This window comes from Pyrgilauda ruficollis, unplaced genomic scaffold (assembly GCF_017590135.1).
Source record: "Pyrgilauda ruficollis isolate IOZ18807 unplaced genomic scaffold, ASM1759013v1 scaffold12, whole genome shotgun sequence".
Taxonomy (NCBI): Eukaryota; Metazoa; Chordata; class Aves; order Passeriformes; family Passeridae; genus Pyrgilauda; species Pyrgilauda ruficollis.
The window spans coordinates 16,652,990-16,680,526 of NW_024510321.1; the positions used below are offsets into that span (position 1 = coordinate 16,652,990).

Here is a 27,537-nt window from a genome sequence, read left to right on the forward strand (position 1 = left end):
TTTAAATGGGGTCAGACTATATTGTTTCTAGAGGCTTCTTTGAGAAAAACATTCATTTTTAATATTTCAGTGATGGTATGCAGCAGCCAACTTCTGGGAAAATTGGTAGAAAAAAAAATTAATCTAGCCAGAATTGGTAATCAAAGAAACATCTTTAACACTTTCTGGAGAAGGCTTTAAAAAGTGTCTGTTGCTATTATCCACCGGCTTTAACACAGCAGTAACAGTTTTGTTTATGTATTTCCTAAGGTTGTATTTCCTTAGCCAGGTATTGCACTGGGAAGTGTCAAAGGGGCTGTGCAGTTCAGGCACAGTTACCTGTGCACGTGGACAGCACATGGGGTGACCTGAGTCCCCAGGAATGTCCTGTATGCCTGCATCTCCCCATGTGTGATCGCATCACTCTGATACGTCTTCTCTTGCCTGGGACATAGCTGAGCATTTCTAAGGGAAGAGCAAAGGAAAGAAGGAACTGAAAACTGTGGGGAAGGCTTTCTAAAGAAAGTCTGTGAAGCCTACCCAAATGTAGCAACCTGTGGAAAATACAGCAGTAGCAAGGGAAAAAAAGAGGAAGGATTTCCGTGTATGTGCATAAGCATGATTCCCATAAGCAGCTTGGTCTGTTTTGGGTGAGCTCTTTGTAATGGCAGTAACACAGAGATGTATGATGATGCTGTATTCTGGCTCTTTTGTGGTGCTCAGAAAGCCTACAGCTCTTTACCTAATGTAGTGCAGACACTAGAATTAGGCACATCCAAATCTTTATTTTACTTTGCGTTCTCTCATGTTATGATTACAGAACGTTGCAGTATTCTTTATGAGTTGTCTGAAGTCTGAGGGGTGAAATTGTGAATTATTATCAGAATAGGAAGGATCCTATTAAATCCTTAAAAATGTATGATGTGGGTGAGAGTAAATTGAGTGGTTATTTTACATGTGGTTCAGTAACTGGCATGTGTTGCAGTAAATGGCAAAAGTGCAGTAGTTACCACTGGGGATATATTGTTTCACCATGGATTACCAAGGTTCTGTGGCACAAAAGAACTGAAGAGAGTTTAAATATGGTATTGATAAAGTGTATCTCAGAACCTGACTTTTAAGTGATTTTTCTTTTTAGCATAACATTTCTTTTTAAGCTTATAGTTACACAGTGCTGTCTTAAGGATTCCTTTCCTGTTTCTACAACTGGACTTTTTTCTTTCCCAGTTCTTTCAGAGCATATCCTGATCAGCACAAACTCTGCAGACCCCATTGTCGGTGGCAGCGAGTTGATACTTGCTATCATTCTTTCAGCTGCTTCTTTTTCTTGGAGGCTTCCTCTCTGTTTATCTAATATAATGTCCACTCATTTTTCTTGCTCTTTTCTCTGGAGAAGACTGTAAAGATATAGTAAGAGATATATGATAAATTTATTTAAGTAGATAATTTAAAATTAATATCTGGCTTGCTTGGTAAGTGGGACAAGAAAAAAAAAGTAAGTTTTGATAAATCAGGATGCATCTGGTAAAGTCTTAATGCAACAAAAAAACCATCCACCTGTACTTCTGGGAGCAATGGTCAGCCCTCAGCTCCATCACCAATAAATCTGGCTTCAGTTAAATGAATTTCATGTTCCACCACTGTGTTTTATTGTTCCCTTAGGTTAGCTAAAACCATTGCTTTTGCTGCTGCTGCAATCAGTGATGATGTAGAACTTTATACTTCAGACTGAGCCAAAAGATTGCAGCTAACTATGTGTGATGATGATGAAAAAAGTCAAACTCTTTTTCTGCGTCATTTAATCTCACCTTGAATTATCTGTATGTCACCAGAGACACAGATCAGACACTGTCTCTTCACTATTCTGCTTATTGATTCCCAAATAGTCTTTCAAATAGACCATCCTCTGCAAGTCTCTTCAGAATTTTTTGTTAAAAGTTGTTAGAAAATAGTGATTGTTTTCAAAGTTTTTTTGCAGAATACGATGGTATTCTTGTAATGGAAAAAACCCCAGCCCACATGGAATTATTCAAGCAAGTGTCTTCAACACTAGTATGTGTTGATATTTATGCTCACCTATATGATACCTAAATAAATGACGAGAATATAATTAGCAATGCTAATCCTTCTTTTTCTTTGTTTAAAATCTTTTTCTAATACTACAATTTCTATCACTTCCCAAAATTTCTCATGCTTTGGAAGAAATGCTTTATTTTTGTGGATTTATGTTTTCCGTCATTGCAGGTAAAGTATCAACCAGCTTTGTTGAGTCAGTTTGACAGAATTCCCTCAGTTTGTGAGAGACTGATTGCTAAAGAGGAGAGCACATTTCAGACCTGCAGCTGTCACTTGTCACAGCGGCAGGAGCTGTGGGTTATCCTCCCCAAAATAAGCCAGATGACTTGGAGGTTACAATGAAGCTGACCATCAGTAGGCTTGCTGCCTTGCGCTGACAAGGGATGATTGATTGGAAACGAGAAAGATCTCTTTTGGGGAGAAGGAATCAAGAACAAAAGGTTCCTACCAGCCTCTGCTTCTCTTGGGAAGACGAAGGGGACTCTCAGGGTGTCTGACCCTGCCAGGGACCAGGCAAGAGCTACCAGCCTCTGTTGTTGCAGGGCAGGCTTGCTGCTGGCTGATGAGTGGCCAGTGTTGGCTGAAGGTACTCCTCCTGCTAAGTTAAAAAATTCAAGATGTGCTTTTCAACTCTTCAAGCTTTAGTTTTCAACCCGTAAAAATAATTTGCTGCTGGTGTGAGGAGATGAGACTCTGTTGGCTTTGACACACTGGCCTATCATTCATGCTGGTGGTGAATTAGACAAAATGTATTCATTCCAGCTTGATCGCAGAACCTTTGATTAAATTATGTTTTTCTCTATTTTCTCACGAAGGGCCACATCTGCTCATGTGGAAATAGCCTGTAACAACATTGAAACATAAATTATTTGATGAAATACTTAGGACTATTCACTTAATGCATGATAATCCTGTGAATATGTTAATGAGCGGCAATTCTCTGATGATTGAACTGCTTGAAAATGTCTTTCTACTTATATGTCATTAGAATGAACTTGGCCCTTCTAAAACATCCATTATTCATCGTGTTCCAGTGTTGCATCTGACTGCATATCACTTTAATTTCCCTCATTTAACAGAACAATCTATTCATTACAATAGTTTGAAGCATGTTTTCCAAATCAGAAAAACCCTACTTAATGTATAGTGTTAGTTGTCTTTACAAGTACAGAAGAGCAATGTGTAACATCCCAAATTGTAATTACATGCTTAGTGCATTGGAATATGCTAACTAAAACTAAATGGAAGTTTTAAGAAGAACCTTTGTTGAAATCAATGATTTTATTAGCTGGAGAAGCAGGATTGGTAAAACAACTTGCTGAAAGCACAAGGTTGACTTTTCTTTCTGAAGTAGTTGAGCAAAAATTTTCTCAGTAGCCCCTTTTTACACAAGCATTTCTTGTCCTGACAAGTCAAGAAGCAGAGAATTATGGAGTAATACTAGTGCAAGTATGAATACAAATATATATATATAAATATATATATAATGCAAATATAAATATATATTTGTATTGGATTTTCCTGCTTTTCCCATGTATTTTTTCATTTTACAAGTCCTGGGTCCTTTCACACATTGTGAACCTCATTAAATCTTATGTTAGATTTACTCCTTTTTGTATCTATTTGTCATGGCTGCTGCAGAAGTGGTTCTTCCCAACAAGCTCAAGAGATCTATCCCAGGAAGTGCTGGACTGCTGCATGACTCATGTTTGAAGATTCTTTAATCATGTCAGGCATAAGCTCCATTTCCTTTAATGGAAAGACAGCTTTTGAAAGAGGAGATAGATAGACTATCAGCTAAATAGACCACTTGAAAAGTATCAGCAGAAATGCATTTGTTTTTCAGTGTAGCTAAATGAATTCCCCATTGAGCTAGTAAAATTCTGGCAAATAACAGGGGAGATGGGTAATAACCTCCATTCAAGCCAGAAATCTTTATTTTCTGAGGGCTTGAGTCTTGTAAAATGTTTACAAATATATGGTGACTAAACTTTAATCTTTTTATTTGGAAAACCACTTCACTACTTTTAATTTTGCTTTTAAGATACTTTTTGGCCTTGCTAGGAAAATAGTTACTTATGCTGGGCTTATTTCTCACAGTTTTTTGATCAACCATGTTTTTAACACATTTTATTTCAGTCGGTTGCCATAATAAGATGTTTGGGCAGATGTGGGAAGTTTATGAATGCTTTCCTAGTAAGCAATAGAGTTAGGGATCCCTGTTGGTTGTATTCATGCTTTCAGCAGTTCTTGGTACAATAGAAGTTAATATATTATTGATTAGCATAGAGATGTGTTAAAATGTGAATAAAATATGTATTAAAGAAATAAAACAATTATGTGGTAAGAGGAAAATACTGAATAAGGTGGACTTCAAAATAAAAATAAGGTGGACTTCAAAATTAGTAGCATTGATCTCTCTGTGTTGGACTAAGAATATTGATGGAATCAGAATAAACTAAGAAACTTGACTGTAGGCTTACTTATTAAAATTTCTGCCTCTTCTGTGAATCCCAATCTTTCTTTGTTCATAGCCCGATAAATAAGAGTTAGTTTGCAATGAGTTAAGAATTAATTACAGTGAATTTCTAGTGAATAATTTCAAAATTGTATTAGCTTTTTTTCATCATTCAAGATGCCTTAAAAATAGCAGCTTATGGGATATATATTTAATGTCTCATCTATGTTAGTACCAAAATCGAGCTAGTGGTGTCTTAAACTTTTGTAAACCTTTTAATGATTAAACTTCTAATGGTATGTTAAACTTTTCCTTCCAAGTAATCACGATAGCGTTTGTGGATATATTGCTATAGCTTTGGCTACATTTATGTGTAAATCAACCTTTAAAAAGCCTTATGTTCTTTATGGAAATAATTCTGAACTGTTTTGTATGGAGGAATTGTTATTAACTGTGAAAATAATCTACAAATTCTACAAAATTTTAGATAAGGGCTGTTTTAAAATATTAATTGATGTGTATGTATTTTTTAATGCAGCCCCTGTTCTCCCTGGGGCATATCAACAAAGCCAGACTCAAGGATATGGATACATGCACCAGACCAGTATGTCATCCATGAGGTCCATGCATTCACAGCCTCATTCAGCAAGTCTGGTGAGTATTGAATTTAAAGGAGAATTTTATTTGATAAGCACCATCATCAGCTATTGCAAAATCTCTTAAATATGACAGAATTTAACCCCTGGAGTTCTGTAGTAGACCTATTTGGCTGTCTTGATCATAAGTGTAACTGGTAGTCCTCAAGTATAAAAAAGATTTAAGTGACTAAATTTTTAAGGGCAGTGGTAAGAACTTCTGTATGAGAATACATTTAAAAGAGGTATGATATTCATAGAGCAGAGAAATAACTGAATTCTCTACCTACTTACCTACTTAAAACAAATAGTAGATGCTTGGACAGTGTTTCAGAGGCTGAATTTTGATGTTGTGCTCTGTGATGAATTCATGCTCCTAGCACTGGATGAAAACCAGTGATCTCTTAAGATCACGCTGTTGGTTTAAATCAGTTCAACTTTTTTTGACTTGCTGATTTTGTGCTAGCAGGCTTTCTGCCTACCTGTATTACTTCTGCTTGTGTAGAGCTAGCTCAGACTCCAGATTTCTGTGCCCTTTCTAGTTGCACACAGCAGTCGTGCACCGACTTGTGTAAGATCCAAATTGAGTTACACTGGTCGGCAGTCGAGAAGCAGCTTTATCATGAAACCATGGCTGTCTCATGAAGTTCTCAGCTGTGGTGGATGAGAATGTAAAGCTGGAGTGAATATTTCATTTTCAGAGTAACTGGTCATGGTGGGAGAGCTGAATGGTATTAGCTGGGATTTTTAGGAAATGAAGCTTCTTTTTTTTAACTCCCTATATAAAAATTTCAGTTTTAATGGTTATCATATTTTTAAAATCATATTGCTGCCTAGAGATTTCCTAGCTGCCTAGAGACCCAGCCACCTTTTACCTTAAAATATTTTCATTTCAAATTTTAAACTGTTTTGAATACCTCTGTCCCCTTTTTCAGAGATGAATAAATATTTAATTCTGAACCAAACTTAGAGCTTGCTGAGCTTAAAAAACCCTGTTTTCAAGATTAGATGAAACTTGTATTTTTTGGTAAAACTGAAACTCCATGACATTTTATATTGTAAAGGTCATGACTTTGTGTGGCATGAGTAGTTTCAGGCTTGTCAGATTCTCAGCTGTCTTGGGCTGAGGGGGCTAACTTGCTGGAAAGTCTGGGATCCAGATACTTCCATCATTGAGTGAGTCAATAACCTGAGAAACTCTTTGGACGCCTGCATGACAGCTGTGAGACAGCTGACAGTGGAATCAACCATTAATTTCCAAGGATCTTACAAGGCACTTTGGGAGCTGGTTGCTTTCCAAAAGGGACAAAATCCAAAAAGTAGGAGACCTGGAAGCCTGGGCTTTGACAGCAGATGTGCTAGTCATTGGGGAGCAAAGCAAACAGCCCTCAAATGCAGCAGACAGAAAATGGAGATGCCAGTGAATCTCAGAGTGCACTTACCAGCCTTTGCAGCTTTGTGGGCAGAGAGATGACTCCTATTTCCTAATACCTCTGTGTCCCCGTGACTTACCTGACAGGCTGTTGAAATTGTGTCATTTCAATGTTCTCAGTATCTTGAGAATCATCATTTGCTTCTTCTTCCAGATTTGGGAATGAGAAGGTAATAGGAAAAAGAAGGGAGTGATGTTAAAGATTATAAATTTAAACAGATTTCTTTTCCCTGTTGTGAAACTCTTTTTCACTTGACATCCTTGTAAGTGATAATATTTTGTCATGGGAAAAAAATGAAAACAGCAAACACCATCATTTAAACTCATTTTGCTGATGTTGAAAACTGAGTGGATTTCCCTTTAGAAAATAAATCCCAAGTATTTCCAGAGAGAGTAAATCAAAGACTTGCTGGCATGGTGCTGACTGCTAACTTGCCAGTCTGGTGAGGAAGACACAGCATGATCTTACCACCCTGGGGTGATGATTCTGCTCCAAAAGAAGCATCTCAGATGCAGTTAGAAATCTGCCAGGCTCCCTTGTCTTCCATCTTAAGACCAGAATATTTTCATTAGGTTGTGCAGTTCATCCAGGTGTTGCAGCATTGCAGATGTTGCACTCAGCTATTGGGACAACACAGAATGGTCTCTCAGTGTGCCTGGGGGAAGGCCCTGGCTGGGCATGTGTTTAAATGTAGCAGAATGAAGGTTGATGACTGTCTTGGAGTGCTTTTAAAATGAGGTGTGGACGTGCTGTAGGAGATCTGACAAAGCTACACAATGTTAAGGTGTGTTGCTTTCAGCTGCCTGTTCAGTTCTGGGCTTGGAGCAGTACTGCCAGAGACACAGTGTCGTCTGGCTAATGACAGAGGGAGGAAAGACGAGAAGAAAGTGCCAGGGGAAGGGGACTGGAGGAAAGAATTGTCCTAGAATTGTGACCTCAAAGCCTGAGCATTTTTGAGGCTTAGCTAAAAGCAGTGAGGTTGATAAATTCATCAGTGCTTGAGTTTTGCTGGGACATCTCTAGGGCAGAAGTGATTAAGATCCCATGGGTTATATCAGGGCAGAGATGATTGCAGAGTTAGCTGCTCTAGCACATTTACTCCTTTCAGCTCAGTTGTTATATTATTATCAAATCTGTCCCCAAAATGCATAAGTCCATTTTATAATCGTGTTCACTGGTCTCTTATATTAAGAAACAGGATTTTTCTAATTTCTAAATTTTCAAAATCTGGTTTATTTAATTTTGAGCTCTGTTTTGTATTAGGCATGTCCTATTACAATCTTTGGATAGGGTTTTATTTCCTAAATAAATTGCATTATTTTCTGATTCTTAACTTGTCCTTGCTTTCTGTGAGCAGTTCTGCATTATGGGGTGAATTAAATTGTTACTCAGGGTACAAAGTGTTTTATAACAGAAAGCTCTGGAGGCTTATTTTCCTATTTGGAGAATAATGGGGTGTTCACACACTGTTTGATATCTAAGAGTGGTAGGAAAACAAAACCTATGTTTCGAGTTGGCTGTCCTTGATGGCTGCTGTGTGTGAAGGATGCTGCAACAGTTGCTGCTCTTTGCAAAGAGCCATCCATGGAACAGGTAAGTGTTGGGGTGAAGTGGAAATACACACCTGTCAGCCCAGAACAGGCTGGGCAGCTGAGAATATATTAGCTTGATTTTGGTTCTTCGTGTGGACAAGACTTACTGGTCTGTCTAAGCAGAGGGTGTGGGACAGACCTTCGAGGAGGTGGAAGATAAGTGAGTTTTGACTCTTTTACAGAACTCCAAACTTACACCCTCTTGTAACTTAGTACCCACTAAACTCACTGCTGATTGAGGAATACTGAGGAACAATTCACTGAAATGCATTTTAAAATCCCTGCTTTGAGTCCTTTAGGCATTGTAATTCTGGATTATATAGCCCATACTACACTCTGCAGTGATAATTAGGCATTAAATGCTAACAGGATTATTATGGAGATTTCTCCTGACAGCCATTTAGCACCTAATTAGGTGTTAAGGCCATAAATTTAGGTTTCTCAGCAGTATTTAGGGCCCTAATAAATTCTTTTAAAGTTTGGAATTGCGGGCTTGTCTTCACAATTGTGCACCACAGTGATGTAGTCAAGCTGCCTTTTAGGAGACAGCGGTGGTATGTCCTTTGCCATGGTGCTCTAAGGAAGAGTGAGTGAGCAAAACCGTGAGCAAAACCTCTCTATTTTTCCAGTTTTATGTTAGTTTAATAAAACATTTAATCTCTTCACCAGTCTTTTCCCGTTTAAAGGATACGTATAACCATGGCTCTAGGCAAAATCCATTTACTGCCTTATACCAGATATAGACTTGCTACCATTTTTCTTAAATGGACCCTCTTCTGAAATAAATTATTTCAAGGGCTAACTGCTGCTGAATTTGTTGTAATAGCATATTTTTCACTGATTTTTTGGAGCTAGTTTCAAGGCTCAGCAGTGAGATCAGTTGAGATAGTTGGAAAAAATAAGATTCTGAAAGGCAGAGAGCCTTTTGATGGCTAGTTGTCTACTTTATGAATATTTAAGGATTTTTGGTGATGATAGAACCCAAGAAATTATTTACTGTTACGTAGTGCATAAAAAATGATCCTTTTTTTTACCTGAGTTCCATGCACACTCTGAAGATATTAAGGAACTGCAAGGGAAGCACATACCTCTGTTTGAAAACTGCTCTTGGTCACAGCCTGTAGGTCAGCAAAACAAGCCATGGCAGAGGACAATAATGTAGCACAGGACTCAAATGCAGTTCAGGGTAGACTTCTCAGGAAAGGTGGTCTCCAATGGTCTCCAGTGTTTAAACAGGAGCTGATTTCTCTGCCCTGTTTAATTTGCACTACCAATGGTAGCGCCAAGACTAGAAGTATATTCCTGGCATGGGAACAGTAATGATCAATTGCCCTATAGAGTTTGGATTAAATCATTCCACATTTCCAGCATGTGACAAATGGCTTCCTCACTCCATGTGGAGTAATCTCCACCTTTTTAAAAAGCAGTTTCATGAAAAACACTCAAGCCCCCGTATATATATATATATATGAACTAAAACTAATTCAGAGCTGTTTTCTTGAGCAGAGAAGTTTGCTGTCTTTTAAAAGGCTCAGACAATAGTACTAGGTACTCACATATTGACTGTTTTGCCTTTTTTCTCTCTAAATTATTGTACCAGAAAAATTCAGCTACATATGGTAACGTAGCAAAAATTACCGGGAGGGAAATTGGATATTATCAGTGATGCTTGAACTGCTTTTGACTTCTGTTAAGAGCCAGGGTAAGGAAAAGAAAGTACTCTTGGGAATTTTAAAATGAGCTAGATTTATTCTGCTCTTAAGATACAAGGGGACCTTGTTCTTCCTGAGTTTGAAAATCCACTTTGAATTCCAGTAAATGATGGCATTTTATTGGTTATGAGTGAAAACAAATACTCTATTTAGAAAAATAGAGGAAAACGCTGAAAGCTTGTCTTATAGTGGGCAGGGTTGTGGAGAAATTTCTCTTAGCTGATGATGGGAATTTATGTGCTAAATTTTGTCTGAATATGAAAATACAAGTATTCGTAAAAATTGTTTTTATAGAATTTTAAAAATCTTGTCTTTCCTTTAGGTAATAATGCATTCATAATTCTTAATTTGGGTAAAATCCTAATGAAATGAAGGACATTCTTTGAGATGGAAAAGTTAATGGCCTGGATGAAGACTATGTTTCTTCTTGTAGTGAAGGCACAGGAGAAGCTATTTGTGAATCATGCAAATAGGGAGCAGAAGCAGAGCTAGCCTGGCTGGACGTAATGAACTGTTACTAGTGAATTAATGAAACAACAGTTAGAATATTCCAGTATGCAGTGAATGCTTTGAAATCTGTTTGTTTGAAGCCATAGGACTATGTGAGTTAACAAAATAATTATTTTGCTACTCAGAACAAGGGCCTGTATTCACTGTATATTTGACAGGGTGTAGAAGGGGATACTGTTCCTTTTTGACAGGTAACTTGAGATTTCTCTCTCTTTGCTCCCTCTATTCTTTTTTTCCTTCTCTTTTCTTCTTTGTGCAAAGAAAAGGAATAAAGGAATCTGAGGTTTAGACTTGAGACTTAACAGTCTTGTTTTCTTTCCTTCAACAGAGAACATACAGAGCTATGTATGACTACAGCGCTCAAGATGAAGATGAAGTTTCCTTCAGGGATGGTGATTATATCATCAATGTGCAACCAATTGATGATGGCTGGATGTATGGTACTGTTCAGAGAACTGGGAAAACAGGAATGCTTCCAGCAAATTATATTGAGTTTGTTAACTAATTTTTGTCTCTTGTCCTTGGAGCTTTATTATGATTTACTTAAAATCTAACCTTTTAGAAAAAATCACAATAATCTTTTAAGAGTTCATGATCATTACTTTATCACTGCTATAACAGTTTGCATTTTCACTCAGAATCCATTTTAGAGTCCTTTAAAGAGAATATAAACAATCCACAAGAAGCTCAGAGCTTTGAAAACAGCATTGCTTATAATAGTGCTCTTTCAAAATGAAAAACATACATGGAAGCCTGGTGCTGCCAGTCCTATAAAAACTTTGGTCAATTAACAGTAAAGGGGTAATGCCTTTTCCTTACACCTCAAAGATCATAAAATTGATTCACTTCTTATGGCACTCTGAAGTCACAGGAGGTTAACACACAGAGTTTGAACACATCTTCAAATTATTAGGGAAATGTTTAATGTTTAAGCAGTTAGCTTCCTAATAAAAATTAATATGTTGAGTAGATAATTCAGTCATTTGACATAAAGAAAAGCAACATGCCAGTAAAAAAACCACCAACCCAATAAAACCCCCTACTACCCAGCAGCCTTACAGTAAATGTTTATTTTGACAGAAAAAATTTCCTGACTCTTGCATATCCACATTTATTCTTGGATTACACATTTTTTTCTTATTTCCAAGTGATCTATTAGCTTTGCTTCCATCCTAATCCATCAGTTAGATCCAGGTCTGGATTCTTGGTTCTTCAGTATCTTTTCTGCAGAAGATCCCTTGCAAAGACTTATCTAAAATATAAAACCTGTCAGCTCTTCTGTTTCCTTGTAATAATACTTAACATTCAAATAGAAACTTTCATTAGGGCAACGTACAACCAGTACTTCATGTTAGCTCCTTCACCTGTAGTGCTGTAAATACAGACCCCACGTGCGGCCGCGGTGCTGTGCAGTCCCCCAGAGCCTGCAGTCACATCCCGTTCTCACCACAGGTAACTCGCTTAATGGCTGCTTTGCTGATGAGCTGATGTCCCTCCCCTGCTGCAGAAACACTTGTGCCTCCATCGAGCAGTGGAGGAGAGCTCTGGTTCTTGTAGTGCATTTCAGATCAATGGCCTGTTGCTTCAGTTTGCTCCCAAATCCTTGGTGATCCAACAGTGGGTTGTACGCTTGCCAAATGATTAATGATGGAGAAGAATTATGTTTCCTTTTAGTGACTTAATCTTTCTCATAACTGACATCGAAGGGAAAGCTAAGTAAGCAAAATCCAACATGCCCTATGCCATTATGTTTCAGTTTAGCCATCTGTGGAAAACAGTAAAAATATTCTGCTGACAAACCTTCACATGTGCTATTTGGTGTCTCTTCACTTACAGCCAGAACTGAGAGATCCAGGTCTCAGTCTGTGAAGCTGGGAGAGGATCTAACAGCTAGTGACACAGTGGATCAGTATGAGGGATTTTGTCAGCAGGCTTCAGTCACATGCAACTTCTTTTTGCTTTGACTGTATTCCCTCACAGGGAGAAATTGTGGAAGGAAGGACAAAAGAGTTAAAGATTCATGGGAGAAATTATTTATGTGGATGCAGAAATGTTTAAGGAAGAAAATGTTTTTGTGATAAAATAATTTGTGGAGTTCAGCCATGTGCTAAGGAAGTTAACTTTGCAGTAGCCCTTAGAATACTGAGCCTGCACTGGCTTTCTTTCATTCCTAAAATTTGTAAAGTAGAATTACATATAGAACTTTTAAACAATTTTGTACTTCTCGTCTCACATAGCAGGAAACCCTGAAATGACTACTTAAAAATTAAATAAGGAAGGCAGTATGGATTTGTTATGTCAACTGAAAGTTGTCAGTGCAAATCCCTGTAAGTTCTACTTTTGCATACAGTTTTTACATACAATTTCCAAAGAATTGGTAAGCTCATGCAATTTTATTTTGGGTCTTGCTAATACAGGGATGATGCCAGCTGCCAAGCAGAATGGAATAACTGCGTTAAAAAAGAAATGTAAAAATGTCCGTGACTGTGGAATTACCTGTGCTTACTTGTCAGCAGCCTAATTTCAAGGCTAAAGCTGCAGGAGTATCCACCTTCAAAAATTTGTTTTAAAAACAGAATTCCATGACTGTGAATATGCAATTTGTATAGTTGATTGCTGTGATTTAAAATTCTTGCAACTTTTGCATAAGGAGCTGCTCTTGCAGCAGGCCCTTGTGCATTACTGGTGACACCCACATGAAATCAGCAAGTCACATGGTGTTTTTAAAGCTGATGTGCTATGCTGAGCCAGAAGCTCTAAAACAAGCAGTTTGCTTCTGTGTTGGTTTTTATCACTGGCCATCAACAGCGAGGAGAGGAATTCCATCTTCTGCTGGCTGGCAAATTTTTCAGATGATGCCTGAGGCACAGCTGGCTGTCACTTGCTGCTGTGCTGCTCTATTGGCTGTGCAATGCTGACAACACTAAAAACAAGGTGTCAGTTTGCTAACCAAATATGAATAAAAAAGAAATACAGAGAATATCTATATGGCATCAAGTTGCAGTTTTTGGTGACTTACAAAACAGAGAGTCTCCACCTATAAATACACAGTCATTCTTCCTAAATGAGGAGACAGTTACAGTGTTGAATACTTTATGTATAGAAGTAAATCAGAAAATGAGCATTTGGTGACATTAGAGAACTATGTTATGCTGAACAATAGAAATAAAATTTCCTTTTGAATTTTGAATATTCATTAGCCTGGCAGAGCAGCTAAAGCAATTTGCAAAAAACAAAAGGTCAAGAAAACAAAACAGTATGTGAATTGATTTCTCTTGAGAATGGTATGTCAGCAGAATTATTAAGATCTGGTTTAAGTTACTTATTCTTGTAGTCAACATTTTTATCATATATGCTTAGAAATTCATATTTATATGAAATGGTTCCTGCTTTTTTGATATAAACTGAACTTTAGTGTGATTTTGCAGCTTTGGTCTAAGCAATGCAATCAAAGGCCCAAAATTATCAGAATGCAATCATAATTTTTTTTTTAATAAGAACTAAAATTTTTAAGGCAGGGAGAGTAAGTCATGAACTAAATTGTGCCAGCACACATTTTTCCAAGCATATGTTGGAGACTGTTACAGGCAGTGTGATATAGGGGTGAAAAGATGCTACGTGCTGTCTTGTCACCTTTAAAGTTTATAGTCATTTTTAGTACAGCATGATCCCCTCACTGTTCTTTCTTCCTGTAGTCAACATTTTTGTGGGGAAAGGAAAGGGCTTTTAAGAACTTGAATTTCTCAAGCTGTTCCAAAGTTCAGGTTGGAAGTACACATGTTCCCATTTTAGAAATAAAAAATTCTATAAAGAATGCTGTAATTCTTGCTAACATGAGTATAAATGTAGAAAACAACATAGAGCATATTCATGCATACATACAAGAACAAATGGGTGCCTTGCTTTTCATTACTCTTTCTTGCCTGGCTATCTTCATTTTTTAAACAAAGCTACGTACAGGTACTGCAGTTGTAATTTTTCATTATCGAACATTAGCATTTAGTCTTGATGAAACAGGGTTTTCTTGATTACATTTGACATACAATAAACTACTTCAGCAGACTGGGATTTGACAGAGAATCACCTCCCATGGATTATATTTTTGACAAATGTGTCCCTGCCGAGTGTTTCTTGGGGATGTGGAAGGTCTCCAATACCTGGGAAAGGTAATAATTCTAGTTTTATTGTACAGTGACTGCATGTCATCTTGTACGATGAAAAAGAAATTACAAATTCAGAGGTCTTTGGCAGAAGGTGGTACAGGGTATAAAAATATAGATTTTTATTAAGTTAATTAATACTCCATTTAAAATATAGAATATACTTTAGTTAGTAAATGTTTAAATAATATACTGAAACAGACAGAAGATGCTGTTGAAAGGAGTCCTCCAAACTGATGTGCTGGCAAATGCAAAGTACTAGTGAGCTGTAGAAGATTAAACCATTTTGCAATGCTTTAGTGATTTTCTCCAGCTTTATGCCATAGGAACCCCATCTCTCCTTTGGAAAGAAAACCTGAAAGCTCTATTTCCTAAACTGCCTGCACTACAACAGTATATTCAAAGGAATTTCATATGCTTCTTGTGTCTGATAAATAGAATTTGCATATTGTACTTCAGTTGTAATCCAGTTGTTGTTGACATTTGTTTAATTATTATTATTTTAGGGGGGAAAATAAGCTATACTGTAGCATTTCAATTGTGTATTTAATATTACTATTAGAAATTGCTAGACCATTGGAAGACAGCAATGACTGTATTGACATTGATTAGCATGATGTGGAAAATCTCTCAGCTGTTGGTTTTTGCAGTGTGATATAAAAAGCAAAAATGAACCGCTGTGCAGTTTGGCTTATGTTTGCTTTAAAGTGTGTAAAGTTTTAGTTATTTTGCAAAACTGTACTGTATTTGAGGGTATACAGTTATGAAGATAACAATTGTTTTTCAAAGGAAAGATAAACTTACTCTTGGATCATATGATGTATCATCTTAATTTGGCTTTTGTTATGCAGAAAGTTAACACCAGCTATTAAAATATATTTTAGTAGAAATGCTTTAATTCCTGTTTCTTCCTCTACACTGTGAATATTTAAGCTTTGGTGGACTAGAGCAACATCATGCTGCCCAAAGTACTAACCTATGCAACCTAGTTCACATTTTAGTTGATGTCACAGTGGATGTAACATAACAATTTATTTTGCATAACATTAAACTTCATTCAAATAAAATATTAAACCCAGCACTATGTATGTATTATATTCATAAACAACACTCTGTAAAGCTACCCATTAGTATAAGCTCTCAAACACAGATATTGCTTTAACTAAGGAAGCTTTGAATTTTCAGTCTTAAGTAGAATATTTAGCATTATTTGTCAAGCTTGACCCCAGTAAACAGTTTCCTAAACAATATTTCAGACATGCCCTCTCCTTAAAAGGTTTGCCTTTTTCAGTGTGCATTTGTAACGCTTCAACAGAACACCAGGTTACATTCCATGACCCTTGGTTTGTTTAAATGAGCAAATAGAGTAAGTGAAGGAAATCCACTGTTTTAATTGATACTGGTTTGCTTGTCTTTGAATGGGAATTTGGTTAGGTGTGCTCTCAGTGCAGCACTAATAAAAAAGATTGCATTGCTGGCTTCTTTAAGACGATTTTATATACAAATGTCATCTTTATTCATTTATACAAGTAAATTATTTTTAAATCATTGTAAGAAAGTTTAAGTTAAAATAAATTCCAGAAGTATTTTGGAACTGCTCTGCCTGTAGTTGAAGAAGATTATTATGCTGAAGGACATGATTTATTTATTTGAATGTTAAGTGTATGCTGCAGTGGACTGCATTAGAATTTTTATATTCTTGTCAAGTGTTGGTTTGAAGAAGGCTGTGAACAATGTGTGAGGACAAATGGCAGCCTCAAATGGAGCTGATTAGTTCCTCCTAGGTAAGTGACATGCAGTTGCTACCACACTAATTTCTACTTAAGAAATGTGTTAGCATTTCATATGAAATTTAATTGGTTACAGAGTTGTGATTCCATGTTCTGTAGTGCTTTTATATATTGAAGTGCTGCCAGTATAGAAATATCCAATCTTTATATATACTGTAGCAAACAGCAGTTTCCAATAAGATAAAGATTTAAGAGCTGCCAAAATAGACCTTTAGCACTCAGAATGTGTTTTATTTGAAAAACCCTCCATAATTTGCTAGAGGTACTGAAGTACTTTCCTGTTTTAGTGGTCCCATAGAATATAATTATCAAAAGTATCTGTGTACTGGCACATGAAATTTCATGGAAACCCTCCATACTGTGCATTGGACAACTCAGGAGTTTCTAGCTGTCGATGCTTTTAGGTTGCCCTGATTTTTGCTCTGTCTCAGAACTGGGCTCTTGATTTTCTCTGGTGTGTTAATTAGCAAGAATAAGCTAATGTGCCATGGAGTTCTCTGTACTGAGGGAATAGCTGCCCAGTGCGTGAGGATTACCTTCTCTCCCTTCTTCCACTCACACCACCAAGCCCAACCATGTTTCCAATACTGTCTTGCTGTGACTACTTCTCTCATCTTTCCATGAAGCTACCTGTGGGACACATTAAAATGATATCACCAAATGAGTCAGATTTTTTTTTTCTTCCAAATGATTTATTTTATCATCATTCTTTTGGTGATTCTGTTTATTGCACAGCCTTGAAAACAGTAATATTGGCATAAGGAAAGAAGTGGCATGAAATGGGTGGAAGACATGGCTGAAGTGAAGTCATAAATTTTTTACTCGGATTTTGCTGCAGGGGTTAATACAAATCAACCATGTGACTGAGGGCACCATCTGAACAACTAACCTGCGAGTGAGCAGTGGCCTGTGGATGTGCTTGGCCTGTGTGTGTATGTCTGTGCTGTAGTGTCAGAAGTACTTGAGGGGACTGTGCAGATACATCCTCCAGTTTTTGAGCAATTAGTTGGAATCCCAAGAGCAGCCCACCAATTGGCATATGGCATTCATAAAGACAAATTTATCCTTTGAGAAAATGAGACCTCCGTACAGAGAGAACAAAATGTCAGTGGGTTTGAACTGCATATTTTTGTGCCCAGCAGTAAGAAAATCCTTTGTGCACAGTCAGAAGACTAAGCCCCATGGCACTGCAGCAAGCTCCTGACTCTGAACTGTGTTTAGTACCCCAGTGAGATGATGTGCCACAGAACTCACCTGCCTGCCCCACAGATTTGATACTGCATGAGATGCTACTTGCTGGGCATTGTGCTTAACAATGACAGCAGAAACTGGAGATTCATATTTATGCTTTACATCCTGAAAAGATCCTAAGGCCTTGATTTTATATATTTTAGCTTTGGTTTTCTTTCTCACTTGCCTGCTGTTGATAAAACCTACATATAGAGAGGTCTATTCTCATGCTGGCTTGTGGCTTTGACCGCTTGTGTCAAAGAGAGATCTGCAGGTATTAACATCTATATCCTAAAATACTGTTGCTTGATGCATAAATATTAATTTTCAATGTTTTCACAAACTCTCATCGAATCAGATGGGCTTGGGGCCCCTCCAGGCAGGTCTTCAGACCACTCAGTGGCCTCCACAATTTCTGCATTCAGCTTTGGAACTTCAGTGTGGTTCCCCTACCTGGTCTCCTGTCAAGACCTTTGAGTAGAACTCAAAGAATATTAACATGTGCCCATTAACCCCAAGCAATGTTGCATTTCTGTTGGCTCAGCAGTTAAGTTTTCTCTGAAGAGTCCTCTTGACTGTGTGTTTTTCCCAGATTTCCTTGCCTGTGGGTACATATGGCTGCTTCTTAAATAAGCTGCTGATTTCAGAAAAGAGGGAGATTGCATTTTTTTGCTGTGTCATCAATACCTAAATCAGTTCTTCATTCTCTTCTTCAAAGGATTAGCATGTTTTTTATGTTACCCCTGATTCTGGGTTGAACTTTTGATTCAGAAGTCATTCTGCCTCCCTCAGTGTTAGAGTGAAGGGCTCATACCATGTCAGTGCAGTCTGTTGCTCACTGTGGAAGCTGTGTTGGATAGGCACTATCCTGCTCACCAGAACCTTTCAGTTCCTAGGACTGCTTGTTTTGTATTCATCAGCTGGGATCTCTGTGTGATGTGACTATCTGTACCAAACCCCAGCCTTTCTAGAAATAAATATGTCATTATAAAATAAGCACTTTTTCTGATTTACAGCTCCTCTGACTCAAGATGACATTGACGTCTTCCAATTTTGTAGGTTGTACTGACATTAGGAAACGTGCATCTAAAATGTGTTAGATGAATTATGCTCTAAGGGACTATTTAGGCAACCCTTGATGACTGCAGCTATTATACAGTGTGGATATTTCAAGTTAAATGGGATAAGTGGCAGATCGGGTCTTGCTGGCAAGTGGTTTAACTGAGAAACGAGTTTATGTGTTTATATGAGTGACCTAGCTATTCAAGAGACTGTCATTTTCATTTCTACTCCAGCAGTTCAAAACAAATAAAATAATTAGATGACAATTATTCATAGTTAACTATTTAGCTGTGCAGCTTAAACAATTCCTTGATCAATATGGAAATAAAGAAAGTTAATCTGAAAGTTTTGGCAAACCACATGCAAGGTGAATCTAGGCATTTTTTTGATGGGGCACGGTGTTCAGCATGCTTGCATTTCTAACCACTATTTCCCCTTTTTCTAAATTTATTAAAAATAGTGGGAAAGCTCTGCCCCTCACAACATGACTAACATACTTTTAGAGAAATTAATCTTCAATGGAAGAATAGATTCAAGGGTGTTGTAAGGACTTGGAAGACAATTTTTTGCACTTATGCTTTCAGATCTTACAAGTCACCAGAATATTCACTTTGCTCGCTTGCATTTTCTTTCAGCCCCTAAATCCCACTAAAATGGTTTTGCTGTGCCCTTTGTTCAGCATTACATTCCCTGTAGCAGTTGCCTTTGTGAGATGGGAAAAAAACCCAGAAACATTGGAGTATTTCAAGTAACTTTCTCTTCCTATGATTTTTATATTGCTATGCTAAGTAACATCTGCAAAATATCCTTCATTCCAAGGCTCTTTATTTCACCCTAAAGAAACATATTGCACAAATGACTTACTCCCTGTTCAAATGCCACTGGCCATGATGCTCTGTTGCACAGCTGTGTTTATTATGAGAGGGAGGACATGTGCTACAATGGCAACAGCGAAAATCTTGTTAGTGCAAGCACCTAGTGAGGATCTCCTGTGAGATCTTTCTCAACTTGTTACTCTGAAAACAGTGGCCATCACTGCAGTACCAGTGATCTGTGAGATTAGCAAAATTATAACTTTGCAACTTGTTTCATTTTCCAGATGCTATAATGTCAACACAGCTGCAGCTGCTTTTGGACCAGTTGATTTTAAATGCTGATCTGACTTGTTGCTGCTTATGTTTTTGTTGGTATTCTTTTTATTTCATCTTATGGTATGATGGCTAAGACAGAAGGACACATCAGGTCCTCTAATTTGAGGGATTTCTGCCATTCTACAGATGCATGTTGTCTTGTTTGAAGCCTTCTTTTTCCCAGCACTTTCTCAAAGATCAAGAATATGAACAGAATGTACTCAGCCTCCTCCAAGAAGGCCAGAACTGTAATCTGAACTAGCACAAAATGAGTCAAAACAAGGACATGGGTGCTGGTCACAATCAAATTAGTTTCTCCTACAAGTTGATTCATGAAGCACACACACACACTCTTGTACCCTCTGCCCCCCGCCAGTTTTTCCTTCTCTAAATACTGCTGATCTAGTGACCATATATTTTAAAGTTAATTGAATCACATTTTGGGGGAGTTAAATAAGAGATTTTTCACGTATTATTGCAACATGCTTTAACCCTGATCACCATCATGGGGAATGTACAACTGGATCAGAACTTCACAGCTAAACAGGTGGGACAGTGGGACAAGATTACTTAGTCTGTGCTTTAGTGTACTTGAAAAGTTTTTTTTCATTTAAGTTCTGTACAAATACGTAGTAAGGATTCTGTACAGGATGAAACAGCTTTATGTAGCTTCAGAAAGCAATGGTGTGAAACCATGGATCATATCAGAATAAAGGGACCTTGTTTCTTAGTCCAGACTAAGGTATCTTTATCTGCTCTATTTCTTGTATCATGCTGTGTGTTCAGCTGGGGCAAAAACAAGGTTGAAGAGGCAGATTTTATAATAGATTCAGAACCATGAAGATGAGAGACAAGTGGGTTTTTCAAATTACAGCTGAAATCTGAATCTGATTACAGAGTGATGTTGGAAATTTCACTGAACATTTTAACACTCCAGTGTGCTCTATGAAATCAGTCATCATTCTTTAATGAATTTAATGTAAATAGTGAAATGGTTACTGAATTTGGGATTATAAAATCTTGTTTGCACTTAAACCAAGTATCAAACAACTAGGCTAGAGCTATGCTGACTTTTTATCCATCTCTTTAGTTTGAGGAATATTTAATTAAGCTATGTGAAATGGGACGTTATCAGTGAAATGGATATCAGTTCTGAATTCTTGGGCAAGGTACTTACTCAAAATTGCTTTGATGGTGAGAACAGAAAAATTCTGGATGAGGATCTGAGTTACTAGATGACTAAATCTGTCATGCTCTGAAAGATCATCTCTTCTTGATTTTTTATAATAGTATCTGAGATGCACCCTCTCAGCAAAGAGTTCAGGGCTGTTGACATGAGTGGGGATTGATGAGTGCCTGTGCCATCCTCAGTGAGGGGCTTCATCTTGGAGATGTTTTAAGACCTTGTTTTGGCTTCAGCATTTCCTACCTGCTGTCAAGAAAATTGGAAGGGATGATACATAGCACATAGCTTTGACTCAGTACATCATGTGTGGCTAAACACATCATGGGTCATATTTAAATCATGTTGTGTGGAATGGGTGGGGGAATGCTCATGTTGGCCTTGAACAGATAGGAAGTCCTCAAGCAGAAATGGGACACCTGGAAAAGGTGAGGGCCAAATCCTAATTTTGTTCCACCTTTGTTAAGGGCTTGGTTTTCCTCACAAAGCTCTGAGGAAGTAACATTTTGCCACTGATGTGCTGGTGTTACCTCACCTCTACTGCATAAACAGGTCTTGAGTCCAAATCTTCTAAGGGCAAGTCACTCTGGTTGGGTGGCTTTGAAGGCACCTTCTGCAAAATGTGCAGCTCAGCCCTGCCATTCAGCATGGGCTCAATACCTCCTTTTTTAAATTTTATTTTTATGTAATTTGTTCTTTCTACTTTAATGCATATTTTTGTCTCAACCAGCAGAGCAGCAGCTGTGGCAGGAGGGACCAGGGACATTATCTTGGAGGTGGGAGTGCAGCAATGGAGGCGGTGTAGCCAGTGTTCCAGGAGGGAATACAGACCCAGGGGAGTCAGGAGGAGCTGCTGAGCCAGAGGTACCCCAGAGGTACCAGGGCTGTGATGGATTGCATTAGCTGGGAGCTGAGCCCTGCCACTTGCTCCTGCATGTGGCCTGTAGGAAGGGGTAGTTGATGTTCAAGCACTGTTTCTCCTAGGTGGATATATGAGCACTTGTGATGAATATTTTTCACACTCTCCAGTCCAACTACAAAGCCTGGAAGAACAGAAGAAACAGTCCTGAATTCAGGGGTTTTTCTTCAAGTCAAATTACTCTCAGAAGCATGTAATGCCTCCCTTGGCCAACCATTTTCCAAATGTGGTAGGTTTTTTGCCATGAAAACCAACATTCATAGTTTACTTTCTTGTCGCAGGGCAGAACAAACTTCTCATGTTTCTTTTTTTATCTGGGCAATTTTCTGCTCTGATGAGAGCAAAGGTCTCTTTGTGTGGTGCAGTGAAGGCTGCAGGTGGTACCACTGGCCACAGTAATTTGCTGCAATCCTACTGATATACATATGATTGATAGCTATGAACCTATTCCCATTTTTTAAATCTCTCTACATTTTTAGAAGAAATAGCTGAGATGGAGATATGCAACAATAATTATGTCTTCTTTTTTTTTTTTCTTTTTTTTTTTTTTTTCTGTCATACTCTGAAAAAGAAGATGAGGAGCAAAATACCTGCATGTGAGGTTTTAATACAGCCCTTCAGGGCTGGGTGAAGTGTAGTTGATTAGCAAGAGAAAAGGCAGTCATGTAAAGCTGGCACAAGGGGGCAGGTGTGCACCACTGAAAATTCTCCATAGTTTGTGTTTATGAATGATTGCAGTTAGCTGCAGGGCACAGAATAGTAACTGTCTTGTTATGGGCATAAATGGCTATTTTAGTTGTGTTGTAAGAAAAATTGTGCTGTATATTTAATTAGAATGAAACCTCACATTTCTACATAAAATCAAAAGGGCTTAACAAAATAAATGGTTTACAAAATTTGATTACCAGTATGGATCAACAGCAGAGACAACTAGGGAATAAAGATGTGTTTCACTAATTCTTTTTACTGGATCAGATGAGATGAGCTATTCAATTATCATAATTCAAGACTTGAAATTTACACATATTGGGACCATATTGTTGTCGTGCTTAAAGGTGTCCTAGTACTCAAAATTTTGGATGTGCTCCCTGAACAGTAATAATTACAGTGGTGGTGCATATGGTAGAATCGTAGGAGTTCATAGAGTTAAATGTGTGTACACAATGCTATATATGACTGCACAAAGAAAGCCAGTGCTGGAGGCACAGTCAAAGAAGAGCTGCAGTAAGACATGCTGTAACAGCAGAAGTTTCATTATGCTCTTAAGACAAATTAATTTGCTGTAGAGACAACTACTCATGCAGTGACAGCATTTTCCTCCCCAAATCTCTCCTTGCAGTGACATATTCTGCATCTTCATTACTTGATCTGTTCCACATTTCATCCACAGTGAAGTAATATTTTTTATACATTTTTTAATACTAAAAAACAAAACTCAGGTGCTAGAGATAAAAGCAGTAAATTTATTTAGTGTGATTCCCTTAAAATTACTTTTTATTGCTGTCTGGACTTGGACTAACATAGGCTTTGTTGCTCCAGCAGTGCCAACTTCATAACTGTCTTCTATTCAGACACATCTGAAATTTTTCAATACACAAGACATGGAGATGAAGCTTTGCAAGAATAGGTGTTTCAGGAGCTCTTCACTGTGGCTGAGCTGAAATGAATGGAATTAATATAAGAAAATAGGCTGTTAACACATATACATGTATAGAGTAGGAATTTGCAACTTTATGTTATCTGTGAGACTTTTTTTTCTGTGGAAGAAAAAGACACTCAATACTGTTTAAAATCTGACTGTTTTATTGTTGCAATACCATTGTGTCAGTAGATGATTAATACTTGCCTCAAAGCAGTGGGGGCTCAGTTCAGCTGCAGACAATACAAGGTTGAGTGCTGATGCTTCCCTGCTGCCTTTCATATATCCAGGCACATTTCCCGCCTCAGTTGGATTGCTCCAGGTCAAAAATGAGGATGTTTGTTTCCAAACTGTTGACATCTGACTGTCAGAGTCATCCCTGACTGATGTTCCCTAAATATTTCATTTCTGCATTTTACCTACCTGTATTATGGACATGGTAAAGCAGTTTCTTTGCCTTTATATAGACACTTTCTGCATAAGCATAGCTTGAATCTCTCTTCCACAGCTGCCAAATGCATGATTTTCTTAAAAATTTATTCATTCATATACCAGTTGCAAATTACTTTAGTTCTTTGAATTTACTCAATTTTATCTTTGTTTCTCTTGTTGTCTAAACTGTGTGCAAGGATTAAGAAAGCTTCAGCAGAGGCAGTGAAAGGGGGACAATCCAGTTATGCAGGGCTAGCTGAAGTCCATGGCTGCCACGGAGAGAAGAGCCTGGGCAGCATTTCTTCCATCAGGCACTACCAAGACTTGACTTCTGCTCCTCTTGGGCCTCTGTAGGAAACCTGCTGCTCATAGCTCCCTGATGATGATCAGAGCATTTGCGGTTGCAGTGTACTCAAACCCAGGCCAATGCGGAAGTCTAGATGTGAAGGTGTGGTGTCACCTCTCAGCAGAGCCAAAGACTGGCTCCAGACCTTGGGAATAGGCCTCTTCCTCCCCACTTTCTGTGTTTAGAGTGGTCACTAGGTGCTTAGTGGCCATGAATGCCCTTTCCCAAGGTTTGAATGTAGGTACTACAATTACTTACAAGGAATTGCCACAGCCTTGAATTTTCAAAAGTAGTTGCTTGTGGTTCATTAAATTCCTTAGTTATGTCCCTAGCTCCTTAACCTGAATATTGCTGGAATGCACTTTTAAACATTTTTTTCTCTGAATTCTTTTTTTCCCAGCCATAATTATTTATTTCTACATAATTTTACTAGTAAGTGTACCAGAGCTGCTTCTATACTTGTTTCCCTCCACAAACAACAGTTTACCTAATGAATTCTGACTATAGAACTGCTGGATTCTTCTACTGTGTTTTGTGAATACCATAAAGAACAGCAGAAGGTATGAGAGCTTAAATTTAATTCCAGATTTTAAATTTTGTTTATAGCTAGGTCATTGACAAGATGTTATAGAGACACTTTGATTAAAATAAAAAAATGTATTACTGAAAGCAAGAAGACTGGGCACCTAAATAAAGCTATTTAGCATGTCATAATCTTTTAAATGCCAGTTACCTGCTGTGTCAACTTGGAATAAAAGTGTTTTGCTGCAGGATCCAATCCCACAAGAAATGTGTTAACATTACAAAAATAATCTTAAACTTTGTACAGTATTTACACATTATGATCAAGACCACAGCCAAGTACTTTGATGAAGACTTGATTTATTGTCTGTGAAGAAGAAATGTCTGTCATTGAACCAATTTCCCTGCTTCATATTTCAACCCTATTTGTTTTTCTTTCTCAAATTTTTGTTGTTGCTGTTTGTTAACTTACATTTGACAAGACAGCTAGTTTCAGCCAGATTGATCATCTCTGTCTCGGCATATTGTACAAGTTATTTCTGACCTCAGTCCTCGGAAAACATGGAAAAATGCTATTTCCTAAATTTTAGTGGCAGATTTCTGATAAACATTACTGTATTTACTGAATGCTTGTAAAGCACCAAATTATGTATCCACTAATGACTGTTTAATGGTGAAGTTCAGCACATCTCACAGCTGGGCATTAGCTAATGAACACAAGATGGTCTATATATAATAGCTGTTTATCCTCTCAAGAAAAAAATCCCTAGTTTTATCTCAGAAAGCCTGGGTGAAGCTTTTAAACCAGACAGTTTTACAGACATGTTGTCATTCCTCAAATTAAGACTATTTCTCCACTGCCTGTCCATGCTCTAGGAACTGTGAATGGTGTCTCAGTAAAGGACCACCTTCTATGGCTGGTTTGTTCAAAGGCCCCTACACAGAGCAATACTCTGCCCTGCATAAAACCAGGTCATTGAAATTTTGCACATGCTCTTAAAGTACATTTTAGAACAGGAGAAGTATTGTTCCTTGTGTCCTGACCGAGTTTGTGTTGGTGTCATTATTTTCTTTTTCAGAATTCAAATTATTTTCTATTTCCATAATAATTTATTACTTTCAATGGAGAGGACACTGATTTTGTTGGCATACAATTATGAAATGCTAGGTAGGGTCCAGGTTGTGGCACAGATCACCTCTTTCTGGTATAGAGTTGGGCTGTTGAGGTCCTTATTACAGTGGAATTGCTGCTGCTTCTGAAGAGGGCTTGTTGGCATGTTTTCTTAAGCTACAAGTAATTCTTAGAGATTTTTCTGACTTTTGCTTAAATAGTTATCTCTGATGGAGTTACAAGTTATTCTATGAGAAGTTTGTATATGCAATGACTAAGAAATAAGTCTGGATGAAACAATATTAGATTCTCCAGTGAAAACTTTCACATTTATTTCCTGAAGATTTTAGTGACTATTTCTCCTGGGTGTTTTTTTTTTTTTTTTTTTGAAAAGCTTTTCCTGAGCAGACAAGTGATCTGCTCAGTCAGCCCCAGCTTAAAGCTCTGAGAGAAGTGACGGGCAGAAGGAGAAAAACAGGACAACAGAACATGTATCTGTCTTGCACAGATGAGAAGTGCTAGTGATGTTTTTTCCTTCTTTTGCCAGATCTTCAAACATGGCCTGTCAAATAATTTAAGGGAACTCATTCTGTAACTTCGTGGGGCAGAATTCAGTGAGGATATGACAGGTGTTTTGAGGTTTCATCACAAAGCTCGTAGTTCACCTCTTGCTTTCCTGACTGAAAATATCATTGCTGCCTGTTGTGCTTTAGGAACAGCAGTCTGCAATTTAGTGTCCCCACCCCTATTTCCTACGACTTTTCCAAACCTTGCTGCCTGCCCTCTCCTGCCTCAGGATGGGATTGAGAATTGCAGGTACAAAAAAGATTTAAAAAGATGGATTGAGATAAAAACTATTTACTGGAAACAGCAGTGAGATACAAACCCAGACAGTAACAGCAGCAATAAGAGAAGTATACAAAAAGAGGGTGATTTACATGCAAAAAACGCTCACTGGCTGACCTGACCTGTTGCAACGCTGAGACATTGAGTAATGGTGAACTGCTTTTTCCAGACCGCAAACCACTCCCACCTTTTCTGAAGTGAGAGTGCTTTTCTGCTGCCCCTGGTGTTATGGACAAAGAGCCCAGACATGCCCCAAAGGCTCCAGGCTCACCCCACTGTGAGCCACAAACTACTACTCTGCCAAGACATTAGCAGAGTAATGTCTGGCCGAAAACCAGAACACTGCTGAACAAGTGTCAGAGGTGGTGACTGATTTTCACGCCCAGAACTAAAAAGCGTATTATGGCCTGTAGATATTTCTTCCAGTTATTGATTCCAAATATTTAGTGCTTCATTTTGCTGAAATGAATGATACATTTATATCTCTACATTCTGACCAAGACATTACCAGTAGCACTATGCATCAGATGTCAAATACATTGTCTACAATTGGCATTAAAAAACCCTGTTTTATATATTGAGGTTCATGAATCCATAATTTCTGTCCTACATATAATAAAGAAGCTGTCCAAAATGAAACCTAAAGTAATGCCAAGAAGTAAAAGGCAATGTCAGAATATGCTTGGATGCCTTAAATCAGGAGTGCCTTAATATATCTTAGAAGTGATTTATGTCAAGTCCCTCCTTGAAGAAATACTGACAATGGGAAGAA

General features: G+C 37.8%; 1 protein-coding gene across 2 annotated transcripts in view; it reads left to right on the forward strand.

Moving 5' to 3' along the window:
• NEBL (nebulette) overlaps positions 1 to 15,633 on the forward strand; it is a 249,811-nt gene extending 234,178 nt beyond the window's left edge. For both annotated transcript variants that reach the window (XM_041486260.1, XM_041486252.1), the window contains 2 exons: positions 5,052 to 5,167; positions 10,724 to 15,633. In XM_041486260.1, the coding sequence (XP_041342194.1) occupies positions 5,052 to 5,167; positions 10,724 to 10,900 (293 nt within the window). In that variant the 3' untranslated portion in view covers positions 10,901 to 15,633. The remainder of the gene's footprint in view (positions 1 to 5,051; positions 5,168 to 10,723) is intronic.
• Positions 15,634 to 27,537: the final 11,904 nt, after the last annotated feature.